General features: G+C 42.7%; 1 protein-coding gene across 1 annotated transcript in view; it reads right to left on the reverse strand.

Moving 5' to 3' along the window:
- Positions 1-14518, reverse strand: part of LTBP3 (latent transforming growth factor beta binding protein 3) — a 260095-nt gene that overhangs the window by 159232 nt on the left and 86345 nt on the right. The window contains exon 4 of the mRNA XM_040409069.1: positions 13112-13217. Within this exon, the coding sequence (XP_040265003.1) occupies positions 13112-13217 (106 nt within the window). The remainder of the gene's footprint in view (positions 1-13111; positions 13218-14518) is intronic.

A 14518-nucleotide genomic window follows, 5' to 3' on the forward strand; every position in this document is an offset into this window, starting at 1 on the left:
AAATCTGTCATAATCTGCTGTTGCTGGATCTGTTTGATTATGAATTTCCACAACTATGAATGCTTATCCGGATCAAGCATTAAATAGCCAGTGAACTACTAGAAAGCACATAAAAGGTCATGCAATATTTATCTGTTTCTATATTCAGAGCCAGACCAGTGAGTAGTGGTCATGGAGACAGATCCTTTCATGACTTCCGGTTAATCCGGTACATATGGTCAGGTAAATGCCTAGGAAATAATTAAATGATATTAAACATCTTGAATTGATAGGACATGTTGGTGTGTGAATCCAGTGGATCAACATCATTTGTGTATAGACTATTCAAACTTCTCCTTACATAAGGAAAACTTCTAGTGTCTAGAACAGGCATGCTCAAACTGCAGCCCTCCAGCTGTTGTAAAACTACAACTCCCACAATGCCCTGCTGTAGTCTGATACCTGTAGGCTGTTTGGGCATGCTGGGAGTTGTAGTTTTGCAACAGCTGGAGGGCCGCAGTTTGAGGATGCCTGGTCTAGAATATGCCATCACTTGCTGATCAGCTCGACTGCTGGCATCTACACTGATGACTGATGAGTGATGAGGAAGCCCTTCAGATTTTTAACAGATACCTTGGCACTCTGCCCACCTTGCTGTCTGGTATTCACTTGAATGGTGCTGTGCAAAGACATTCCAACGAGTTCTTTACCCCTTTTCTATGATCATTACGAGTCACATTGAATCCCCACAGATTAGTAATAATGGCATGCTCTAGCGATCTGGGGTCGAAATACTCTTTTAAGTGAACATTTCAATATCAATACTTTTAGCAGACATCATGGGCTCATGCAGATGTTTTTTGCACTTGCATGTGAACAGATGTGTCTGATGTAAGTGCAATTATTTATTTAAAGAAGTATAAAACTAATTATAGTACAGCATGACAACAGGCTGTTATAAGAATCATTTCTGGGGTTCTAAAAAGAGAACACATGCAAGACAGCGTGCATTAACATGACGTATGTATTTTGCGGTACGCAAAATGCAATTCCGCAAGACATACGGATGCCTTCTGTATGACATCCGTGTTGCATTGATTTTTTTTGCGGATCCATTGTAACAATGCCTATTCTTGTCCTCAAAACAGACAAAAGTAGGACATGTTCTATCTTTCTTTGCAGGACTGCAGAACGGACATATGGATGTGGGCAGCACACGGTGTGCTGTCTGCATTTTTGTGGACCCATTTATAAACCCGGCGCTACGTGCCTGCGTTTCTGTCCCCATGCACAGGCAGGCTCCATCACTCCCTCCTGCTGGCGAGTGCTGTGCTGACAGGCATGGGCAGCAGGTATCTTAACTATGGTATCGGTGCTCCATGCCAGCGCTTCCTCCCCCTTCCAGGATGGGCGCAGCTATGTAGTTCCTGCCGCTGGCATCCTCCTTCTTACTTTGAGCGGAGTTTGCTCTCTGGCTCAGAGTTCTATAGTGTATATAGGGTGTGCGCGTGGGCGCATGTCTCTCCTCCTTTAGTGAGTCAGAACGCGCACGCCCTCTATCTTCCCCAGCCTACGGCTGGTCTGCAGCCTTGAGCGAAGATGTTACTGTTTCTTGTCATTTCTGTATACTGGACCTTGGATATTGCTTAACGGACACTGCTTGACTGCCGCCTGCCCCTGATCTTGCCTAGGGACCTTGCTACTTTTCCACCTGCTCTGACCTTGGACCCTGTTACAGTTATCGCTATTCTGCCACCTGCCTCTGACCTTGGACCTAGTGCTGTGACCTTGGCTCGCCACCGAATGATTTGTCTCTGGCCTCCCAGGTGTACTGTACCATCTGGAGTTCAGTCCAATGGGTCCACACCCAGATCCCTGTTCCCTCATGTCCGAACCCCCCTCAGAGGTAGCATTAAAGTACACCCCTCGGGAAAGTCTATCCTCACCATCAGAGGTATTGTGAAGAACTGAGGGAGTCGGTCACGTGGGACAGTGGTTATGCACCCACAGAACATAACACCATTCAAAATGTATGGGTCCCATACAAAAATGCAAATCAGATACAGCCCAAAAATATGGTCGTGTGAATGGGGCAATAAGGTAACAATCTTGAAAACAGTTACATTTCTGGACTTTATGTAATTGAAGAACACCTCTCTCTATACTGAACTGGCAGTTTACAATTAATATATTACTAGTTTAGACTTGAAGGGGCTAAACAAGACTAACAAATGCCTCCCATATGCCCGGGCCCCTCACACTGAATCTAATTAGGTGGCACCCAGCTCCCTGTGCCGCTCCTGGTCCCCGCACTGCCGTGACTGCTTCTCCCTGTACACGGATGAAAACATCCGGGATCGGGGGGAAGCAGCCAATGGAAAACGGTGATAGGAAAGAACCTCCCTAGCATCGTGGGTGATGCTAGGGAGGCTCATCCCCGTCACCGCCTGCCATTGGCTGAACCCACCCCCCCAACACCGGATGTTTTCATCTGTGTACGGGGAGAAGCAGCTGCGGCAGTGCGGGGACCAGGAGCGGCACAGGGAGCAGGGAGCCACAGTACAAGGCAGTACTAACTATGGTGGCAATCCGTGAGCAGTTAACAGCTTAAACCTAGCAGCATATTTAAGTTGCATTGTAATAGTGATCATGGTATCTGAGCAGTTACAGATGAGGGCTCTTTATCCTCTAATTGGCAGGATGCCAAGTGGCTGTCTTGACCTATCTGCTGTATGGCAATTAATGCACTCATTAAACAACCAACTCCCAAATGTCACGCTGGGGAGTGGGGGTAAACCCACCACCACACAATGTCTATAAAGCCGATGCCACTATGCCTAGAAGCCAGGATAAGGGAGCAGGTCACCTCCTATGCATCCCTAAATACAATCCCTGACCTCCTGACTGTATGAGCCAACCCTGATGGTGGAATGGCTCATACCCGGAACCTTGGACCCTAATTTGCCCTGATGATCCCTGATGGTATTGTCAGGAGAAAGAGACAACCGGTTTCTCCAAGACATGGAAGAACCGGAGTCTCCCACAGGCCTAGCAACAATTAAGGAGAAGAGAGCAAGCATAAATACATAACGGCAGGTAAGAGCCCAACGCAAACAACACGCACTGGAACAACCACCACTTACCTACCACAACGACTGGGTGGAACAACTACAGCTTGCTGACTTGGGGTTCACCCCTCCGGGAAACCATGGAGCCCACTTCCACAGGCACAGACAGACAGGGGAAATGTCAAACAACCATGCTGGACTACAAACACCAAATAGACCAGACATGGAACACTAAATGACATACAACAAACACCCTGTACATAAACCCACACCAAACAACATAAACAGGTGAGGAAGGGTAAGGAGACACGGGGAAACATCAGGATGACATTGCCAAAAACCTTGATGTTCCACAAGGAGGCCCTCACAGACAGGTGACACATCCTGAGAGGAGCAAAGCTCCTACTCATACAAAGACAGACATACAACTAACCTCAATCTCACAACTCCAGTACAAGAAGAGCCATGAGGCCACACCCAGCTCCACCTTGCACACACCATTAACCCTAAACAAACCAAAATGGGAAGGAACACCGGCCTTAAAGGGGAAGTGTATAATCAAGCTAACAACACGTTGCCACCAGCAACAAGCATGCACGGCAAAAGTGTCACAGTCCACTACCACCAGACCATGACAGCCGTGACACAAAACCTAACTTAAATATAAATGTAAAGTGGGAACTCAAGACACATAGTTAAAACCACAAAGTCCTATCCTAATCTACCTAAAGAAACAGGTTAAAGCTTTCCTACGCTTCCAGAATAAGTTGCTGTGTGTATTTATCCTAGAAGAATACCACTATATCTGACCATTATGACTTATATCTGGCATTTTTAAGCATTTTTTTTCCTCTGCATCCTACATCTATTAATCTCAATGGTCCCTAAGCTGGTGGGTGGAGACTGGCTGTAATGATTTCTGCCCATAGACTACACATAAGGACTGGTGATTATGCTTCACTCAGAATCACTGAGAAGCAGCATATAGGACATTGTAAGGAAGGCACTAGTGCCTTGCAGAACTGAGGTCTTAGGTTCGAATCCAACCAAGGACAACATCATGGAGTTTGTATGTTCTCCTGTGCTTGCATGGGTTTCTGCCCACACTTTAAAGAACTACTGATAGGGAATTTAGACTGCGAGCTCCATTAGGGCAGTGAGTAATAATAATGTCTGTAAAGCACTGAGGAATATGCCAGTGCAATCTAAGTGAGTAAAATAAATACTGATTTGGTATAGATGTGAATAAAGCACATGGGGTGAGATACAACATTTATTATTAGCTGAAAAAAGTAGGAGGTTTAATAGACGTGGGTGGGGTTGTGGTACAGGTCAACGGAGATTGAATAATCCAAAGCACGATAATAAGGGACGTATTCCTAAACAACCATGCTCCCCATCTCAACATATTACACTTTCAACTAATACCAATGCAATCGCACATATGGTCTCAAATATTGTATCCTCTATGCCTCCTTTCTTTCTGTCAATCCAGAGTTTTTTGATTTGAGTTTTTTTTTTTGGTCAGTGGCCACAAAAAAAAATCACTATTATCTCAGAGACTGGTCACCGAAGCAACAGTTAAGGGCCAATGCTAATTCAGATGATCCTTCAATTTTTAATCTATCAAGTATCACTTTATCTATCTTTTATTGATAAGGGTTTGTCTTTTGTATCTATTACTTGGTTTCATTTATATGAATGGATTAAAGGTCTTAGCCTTTTACAACATGTACAACACTTAGAAATGAGAGTAAAAAGATACCACCAAAAGGGTCTGATCAGAATATTGATCTTTTTCTCAGCTCTGTATCTCAAGATCTGGAATTTTTGAAAGTAGGATCTGAATACATCTGATTAAACTATGCTTGTCTGAAATGGAGGCGATACAACATCTCACAGCAAATAGGGAGAATGTCATCAAGCCCTCCGACAAGGAAGGCAATATTGTAATCCTCCATTCTCAACAATACAGGGAGCTGTGCATGAACCTTCTGTGCGGGGAGGACAGTTACAGTATGAGATTTTGAAACAGGATCCTACTCATATATATAATTTGGAACTTTCAGATCTATTAAAGGGCATCTGTCAGCAGATTTGTACATATAAAACTGGCTGACCTGTCACATGTGCACTTTGCAGCTGATGGTATCTGTGTTGGTCCCATGTTCATACTGCCTGCATTGCTGAGAAAAATGATGTTTTAATATATACAAATGAGTCTCTAGGAGCAATGGGGACATTGCCGTTGCAGAGAGAGTTGAGCACATTGCACCTAGAGACTAATTTGCATAAATTAAAACATAACTTTTCTCAGCAATGCAGGCACATATGAACATGGTACCAACACAGATGACTTCAGCTGCCAAGTGTACTGCAACAGGTCAGCCAGTTTCATAGGCACAAATCTGCTGACAGATGCCGGTTAAAAGAGGCTCTTGGTGACCGTTTGATTAGTCATTATGAATGTGAGTACCTATTACCCCTTTATCCCAAGGTAGCTACTTTTTACAGACTTCCTAAGGTCCATATTAAACTGCTGAAATGACACCATCATTTCTGGTGTCGACAATCTTACTCAACATGCAGGTAATTATATTGACAGGATTTTACGACCTTTTATTTTATCCTTTATTTTTCATATTCACAAAATACCACAGACATCTTAAAGAAATTGGAAGGGTTCACTCTAGATCCTGAGTCAGGATTGCCATCTATTGATGTAGAATTGTTATATACTGTACTTTGATTCCCCATAATAAAGACTTGAATGCAGTCAAGTATTTTCTTGACATTAATAGTAATCATGTGGTTGAACATAATAGATTTATTTTACGTCTGATTGTATGTATCTTTATTTATAATAATTTTATTTTTGACTCTAAGTTCTTTCACCAGCTCAGGGGCATCGCTATGAGTAGTCACACATTGGTCTTTACTAAGGCTAGTTCTATCTGGACACAGTTAATTAGACTGTGAAGCAAATATATTGATGACATTCTATTGATTTGGTCAGGATCGCTCACTGAATTTGAGATTTAAAAAAAAAAATATATATATTTTTTAAAACTAACCATATAAGTTTACACCTTACTTGTGAGATGGATCGGAATTCCATCAATGTTCTAGATGTCCACATTAGTCGTGATTCGGACAATACCATCTGAACTATACTTTTTCATAAAAAGACCGCCTTTACTAGTCTATTATGGTGGGAGATCTTCCATCTTGCTCCACTTAGTAGGGGTAATTCCATAATCAAAGGAACTGTTCCATAGATACCAACTTTGAAACTGAAGCATCTAAATTTTAACCCCTTAGTGACCACCCATACGTGTTTTTACTGCAGTCACTAAGGGGCCTTGGGCTGGAGCGCCGCCTTTTTATGGCGGCACTTCAGCCCAAGTTAGCAATAAAATCAAGCGCTGTAGCTCCATGCCCACAGCTACCGGAGGTAGCTGAGGGCTCGGGGCAGTGATCAGAGACCGTGACTCCGGTCTCTGATCACGTGATTGCCGTGATACACTTTATCACAGCGATCACAGAAAATGCCGGCAGCAGAGCTGCCCGCACTAAACGGGTCCCCCGGCGCTTCTGGCCCTAAGCTGGGTCCCGATCCTCACCCCCCCTTACCCTCAAGAAAGATGGCGGCGGCCCGGCACATGCGCAGACTGAAAGTCGGCTGCCGCCTCTCACCGCTGCTCTCATTAAGGTCTCTCTCCTCAGGAGAGGAGAGAGAAGTTCAAATTATGCCCCGATGGGGTCCCCCAGCACCCCGATCATGGCAATATGGCCCCCAGATATGTTAAATAAAGTTATTAGGGAGCCCCCCCCACATCTAATTAAAAATATATATAAATTGCGCAGACATGCGCACTGGTTACAGTAACCATCAGGGACCAATAATAATGTATGTAGGAAAAATATGTCTTTAAATTAATACTTTTGTGTAAAAAAATGAAAATGTAATTTTTTTTCACCTTCTTAGCATTAATTTCTTTAAAAGACTAGTGGGTCAAAAAACTCATTACACCCATAGATAAATACGTTAAGGGGCCTAGTTTTTAAAATGGGTTCACTTTTGGGGGGTTCTATTATTCTGACACTTATAAGCCTCTGCAAATTTGGCTTGTTGCAGGAAAAAATATGTACTTCAAAAATTTTTACATTTATGTTAAAATGTTGTCTCCTAAATAAAAAAATAAAAAGTAAAAAATAGTAAAGTAAAGATGTGGAAATATATTTCTGATAAAAATATTGAATAATATTTATGTATGTATGTGAAATATTTCAGTTCAAAATAGGAAAATGTGCCAATTTTTACAAATTTTCATACATTTTCACTTTTTTTAATAAAGATACGCATATTTTATCGGTAGAATTTTACCACCTAAGTAAAGTACAATATGTGACGAGAAAACAATGTCAGAATTACTTTGATGTGCAAAACCGTTACAAAGTTATTCTAAGCTAAAATGACACGTCAGATTTCCAAAATTTGGCTTGGTCATTAAGGCCCAAACAGGCTTGGTCACTAAGGGGTTAAAGATATTTCAGAAACAGAGCTTATCCTGTTCAATGCTTATCCTGTTCAATGCATGTAATAATGCTAGATCCTCCCTCTTGACACTACAAATGTAAGTAGAGCTGACAGTACAGGGAGTGCAGAATTATTAGGCAAGTTGTATTTTTGAGGATTAATTTTATTATTGAACAACAACCAATGAACCCAAAAAACTCATTAATATCAAAGCTGAATATTTTTGGAAGTAGTTTTTAGTTTGTTTTTAGTTTTAGCTATTTTAGGGGGATATCTGTGTGTGCAGGTGACTATTACTGTGCATAATTATTAGGCAACTTAACAAAAAACAAATATATACCCATTTCAATTATTTATTTTTACCAGTGAAACCAATATAACATCTCAACATTCACAAATATACATTTCTGACATTCAAAAACAAAACAAAAACAAATCAGTGACCAATATAGCCACCTTTCTTTGCAAGGACACTCAAAAGCCTGCCATCCATGGATTCTGTCAGTGTTTTGATCTGTTCACCATCAACATTGCGTGCAGCAGCAACCACAGCCTCCCAGACACTGTTCAGAGAGGTGTACTGTTTTACCTCCTTGTAAATCTCACATTTGATGATGGACCACAGGTTCTCAATGGGGTTCAGATCAGGTGAACAAAGAAGGCCATGTCATTAGATTTTCTTCTTTTATACCATTTCTTGCCAGCCACGTTGTGGAGTACTTGGACGCGTGTGATGGAGCATTGTCCTGCATGAAAATCATGTTTTTCTTGAAGGATGCAGACTTCTTCCTGTACCACTGCTTGAAGAAGGTGTCTTCCAGAAACTGGCAGTAGGACTGGGAGTTGAGCTTGACTCCATCCTCAACCCGAAAAGGCCCCACAAGCTCATCTTTGATGATACCAGCCCAAACCAGTACTCCACCTCCACCTTGCTGGCGTCTGAGTCGGACTGGAGCTCTCTGCCCTTTACCAATCCAGCCACGGGCCCATCCATCTGGCCCATCAAGACTCACTCTCATTTCATCAGTCCATAAAACCTTAGAAAAATCAGTCTTGAGATATTTCTTGGCCCAGTCTTGACGTTTCAGCTTGTGTGTCTTGTTCAGTGGTGGTCGTCTTTCAGCCTTTCTTACCTTGGCCATGTCTCTGAGTATTGCACACCTTGTGCTTTTGGGCACTCCAGTGATGTTGCAGCTCTGAAATATGGCCAAACTGGTGGCAAGTGGCATCTTGGCAGCTGCACGCTTGACTTTTCTCAGTTCATGGGCAGTTATTTTGCGCCTTGGTTTTTCCACACGCTTCTTGCGACCCTGTTGACTATTTTGAATGAAATGCTTGATTGTTCGATGATCACGCTTCAGAAGCTTTGCAATTTTAAGAGTGCTGCATCCCTCTGCAAGATATCTCACTATTTTTGACTTTTCTGAGCCTGTCAAGTCCTTCTTTTGACCCATTTTGCCAAAGGAAAGGAAGTTGCCTAATAATTATGCACACCTAATATAGGGTGTTGATGTCATTAGACCACACCCCTTCTCATTACAGAGATGCACATCACCTAATATGCTTAATTGGTAGTAGGCTTTCGAGCCTATACAGCTTGGAGTAAGACAACATGCATAAAGAGGATGATGTGGTCAAAATACTCATTTGCCTAATAATTCTGCACGCAGTGTATTTGAATAACTGCCGCTTTCAATTTTAAGAACGGCAACCTTAGGCAGATTATTTCTAAATATTGTTCTCTTTTGAAGTTGGATCCAGATTTAACTCATGTATTACCGGATATTCTAGCCATTATTCTTAGAAAGGGACAAAGTATAGGGGACAGCATTATTCTGAACCACCTGCTAAGGAAACCGGGGTTACCTGGAAGAGTGTTGTTATGTTTAGATGCGGAAATTGCAAGGCCTGTTCTTTCCTCAAGGTGGGCTCTACATTTTCTAATAGCATAGGTTATGCCACATGCCATACCCACAGTTTTGCCAACTGTTGTAGCTTTGGTGTAGTATATATGTGCAAGCAATATTCGCTATATACTGTATGTAAAACTTGCAGAAAATTTTGGAGAATTTTAGTGCATGTGCGAGATGTTACATGCTTGAGGTCATTAAAACCTTTATATGAGTGGGTGAAGTAGATACTATTCTAAAACAGAAAGAAACTCAATGGATTTTTCTTTTGGGCGTGATGGCCTCTAGGGGTCTAACTGAGACGATGGACTTCACTTGCTTTATTTAGCAACTAGATCAGTTAAAGGGATGTAGGACTACCTTGGGACAATATACACCAGGGTAAGCTCAACAAACTTCTGTTCTTCCCAGTCTTATTTTACCTGTTCCCATTGGTTTCTGCTCCTCTTTACCGCTAGCTTTGTCCCTTATACCCCTCAGGGTTTCACTTTATCACTGCCACTTTTACATTATCTATTGTTATTTACTTATTCAGCCTGATTTTCCTGCTATATGTGTGGTTCTATCACATGGGGGTGCTTTAACCCTTATATACCTCACATTACCTAATATATTGCATGTATTGTACAGTTGCATGAATTGTATTTGCCATATGAAATTTCTGGATCATGTATTGCAAAACTATGAACCTTTAATCATGTATTTAAATTTTCTGCAAGAATATGGATCATATATAATCATGTATACCTGAATTTGACACAACTATGAATTGTATCAAAATTATGCATTTAGTTAATTGCAATTTCTTGTTATATCTTTGTTCATAAGCCTGATGAAGGGCTACATATAGCCCGAAACGTTGCCTGAATTTATTACACACCATTATATCCGGCTGAATAAAAATCACTGATTATCTCACCTTCAGTTTTGGAGTGCTGTCTAATTGTATAGCTACATTGATGCAAGTGTTGCTGAGGTGCAGCTGGGAACGAATCTAGGCGAGCACCCAGAGAAAGCCAGTTAATAGATGTGTGCTGTGATTTGCACTATCGGGCTATCTTATAACGGGATGCTTATTTGGCATATGTGGAGTTCCCTTTTTCACCTGGGTGTATAGTAACTTTCCCCCTCCCCTCCTCCTGTTTAAATGATTTATTTATTTCTCTTTGATTTATTGCTTCCTCGTCTGCACACCACATTTCAAGTATATCATTACACTTTATTCCCTATTGGGGCATAGCAATTATTATGACAATTATGGGCCTCCTGTGAGCCATGTCTATAATAATATACATGGATTTTACCACTATTTTCTAGTTGGGAGCTGTGAAGAGCTGGATGTGGACTAAAGATTACTGGACCAATGAGCGGAGTCCACAGCTGTAAGTGATGCAAACTTTTTCCAGCATGAAGCGCCGGTTACATTGAGTTTTATTTTTGTAATTTATAAGGATTTGTAATTAGAGTAAAGCCATCACTCCATTAGTTGGTGTCTCGGAGGCCTCAATTAAGCTTTTGTTCTCCCAACCACTACTCCCATTATGTGGATGGTGATGGGTAGACCCAGTGGTGCTGTACCCACAGTGGGTTGCACATATAGTCCCAGGTTGATGGGCTTGGCCTCATTGAAATAAATCCACCAATGCACAGTTAGCATTGGGGGAGGTGTTCTCAGCGGGATGAGTTCAAACCCAGGGGCGGAATTGGGGTACTAAGGACACTGACTGGGGGAAGATGGCGTTGTTGCTGGTTGAAGTTGGATCCATGCACTTAAGTCGTGTTGTCCATGATCTAGATAAGCATTCGTTATGACTGCAAAATATTCTGGCGGGTGATACTAAAGCTGTGGGCTAATCTAAAACGTTGGGAGACATTGGGTAGAGCCTGGTACGGGCAGTGAAACTACAGGTCCCAGCTTGGGATATTGTGGACTGGGTTTTTGAGGGTGTCTGCCTGAGTGTCCAGGGGTGCAGCTCGTCTGGGCCATCTATCTGCATTTGTTGTATAATTGTGGATGAAAGAATAAAGACAGTTGCATCGTTATCCTGCCTAGGTGACTAATATGACCCACAACCCCAATCCTCACAGGAGTGATCTTCTTGTTTTACCTTAACATCCTACATTGTGTGAACAGCTCTCAATAATATTTACTTGGGGCATAGTGCAATCTTATGTTGGTTGGACTTGTACTTGGAATCCCCTAGCTTATAGCATATTATTGCATTGTATTACCATTGCAATTAGGGGTGGTTTGGCTCTATCATTATCTATGTAATCACTTGACTGCCTGACAGACTCTTCTGCTGTTTCTTACTGTTTAGCTGCATGTACATTATGCAGCTGAACAGGAAGACACAGGAGCATATCTAGTTAAGACTTAAAGGGGTTGTCCGGGTTTAGAGCTGAACCCAGACATCTCCCCTTTTTCTCCCAGGCAGTCCCTCTGATATGAGCATCTGAAAATTTAGTGCTCTGATGCTGTTTGTTTATATTTTTTACATTGCTAGGCAGAGACTTCTGATGGGCAAGCTTTAGAGCTGCCTAGCTTTACCCACGGAGAGCCCGGTACTTCACCGGATCTCCAGAAAAAGCCTTTGCCCTGCGCGATTCAGAGATGAACCCGGATATACCCTTTCACCCTTCCGTTTCCCCTGATATGAGCATTAGAGCATTTTATGTTCCTATGCTCTCCCTTTCCCTGTGCAGGATCGCGCAGGGCAAGGGCTTTTTGTTTTCTTTTTTTACACTTCTAAGCGGAAGCCCAGGACGTCACCGGATCTCCTAAAAAAGCCCTCATGAAATGCTCCGATGCTCATTTCGGAGGGGCTGCCTGGATGAAAATGTGAATTTGTCCAGATTCAGCTCTGAACCCGGACAACCCCTTTAAAGGAGTATTCCCATCTGAGACAATGGGGGCATATCACTAGGATATGCCCTCATTGTTTGCTAGGTGCAGGTCCCAGAGCTCGTAAACACAGCCGGCAATGAAGCTGGCAAAGTGGTGGCTGACAGTGCCGGCTCTTTTGCGGCGTTCCTGGCTATTTTCAGAATCTCCATAGAAATAAATGGAGGGCAGCTGCGCGTGTGCAGTGCGCCCTCCTTCACTTTGCCGGGTGCGTTTACCTGGGGCACTTCAGATCAGACAATGGGGGCATATCCAAGCAATATGCCCCCCATTATCTGAGATGGGAAAACCCCTTTAATTAGAGGAGTCTGACGCTAGTTCATCGAGATCACTGCTGAGGAATCACCAGAGTGATGGAAGGGTATGTACTTCTGAAACTCTCTTCCTTCCATAGGTTAGCTGAAACAGAGAATGTAGGTAAAGCCCCAGAGAACCCCTTTAAACCCCATAAAAACTAAACCTAAAAAACACGACTGGAATAGCTTTTTTTCTGTTCTACCCATCATTTTTACAGATTATATGGAACATTAAATGATGTAATTAAAAAAACAACTCGTAAAGCAAAAAACAAAGCCTCATACGGCTATAATGATGTAAATACATGTTACCGCTCTTGGAAAGCAGAGAGGAAAAAACAAAATCATTGTTTCCAAAATTGGCTTGACCCTGAAGGGGTTAAATGTAAGGTAAAACTTGTTTTCATACTCACATGGTAACTGGGGGCATTTATTACATTTGTGGTGTCCCCAAGATGTTCCCACACTGCCACAACAATCTTCTTCCTTGGTCAGTCCAGGTAGAGGGTTAGAGCCACACTATAATAAAAGGAAACATGAAATCATGTACAAGAACATAAGGCAATGCAACCTAAAGACCATAATATTTAAAGGGGTTGTCTTACTTTAGTAAGTGGCATTTATCATGTAGAGAAAGTTAATACAGGGCACTTACTAATGTACTGTTATTATCCATATTGCTTCCTTTGCTGGCTGGATTCATTTTTCCATCACATTATACACAGCTCGTTTCCACGGTTACAGACCTCCCTACAATCCATCAGTGATGGCCGTGTTTGTACAAAATAGGAAAAAGCACTAGCTTATGTGCACTTCCATGGTCCCGGCCACCAGAGAGGCTGATGCTTTTTCCTATAGTGTGCAAGCATAACCACCACTGATGGACTGCTGGGTGGTCATAACCATGGAAACAAGCAGTGTATAATGTCAGGGCCGGCTCCAGGTTCATGTGGGCCCTTGGGCGATAAAGTCATGTGCCCCCTCATAGTAGATATGCCAAGATATGTGCTTCCTCACAATACATATGCCAAAATATGTGCCCCCTTCACAGTTGATATGCCAAGATGTATGCTCCCTTCACAGTAGATCTGCCAAAATATGTGCCCTCTTAAGGTGGATATGCCAAGATATGTGCCCAGTGCCCCCTTCACAGTGGTTATGCCCAGATGTGCCCCCTTCACAGGAAGTAAAAAAAAGAAACAATAAATACTCCTCGGCTCAGTCACCTGGCTCCTCCCATGATCTGCGCTCCCCATCAGCAGCAGCAGGATACTGTGACGAATCGCGCTGCTGTGTAGGAGGAGCAGAGGCTGATTCCCAGCCTGTCCCGCTCCTCCTCGTACACAGGTGTTTGGCACCCGGGGCGGGTCCTTTCTCTGACACCCCGCCCAATACTTTAAAAAAAATTGTACCCCCTCACAGTAGTATTGCCCTCATTGTACAACCTTCACAGTAGTTTTGTACAGATGTGTGCCCCCTCACAGTCGTTATACCCACATTGTGCCCTCTCACAGTAGTTATGCCCTCTCTGTGCCCCTTTCACAGTTGTAATTCCCTATTTGTGCCCCCTTCACAGTAATAATCCCCATTGTGCCCCCTTCACAGTAATAATCCCCATTGTGCCCCCTTCATAGTAATAATCCCTATTGTGCCCCCTTCATAGTAGAAATCCCTATTGTGCCCCCTTCACAGTAATAATGCCCACTGCGCCCCCTTCATTGTAGTAATGCCCTCTGGCTCTGTGCCCCCTCCATAGTAGAAATGCCCATTGTGCCCCTTTCACATTAGTAATGCCCTCTGTGCCCCTCCAGAGTAATAAT

Source organism: Bufo bufo, chromosome 10, assembly GCF_905171765.1.
Source record: "Bufo bufo chromosome 10, aBufBuf1.1, whole genome shotgun sequence".
NCBI lineage: Eukaryota > Metazoa > Chordata > Amphibia > Anura > Bufonidae > Bufo > Bufo bufo.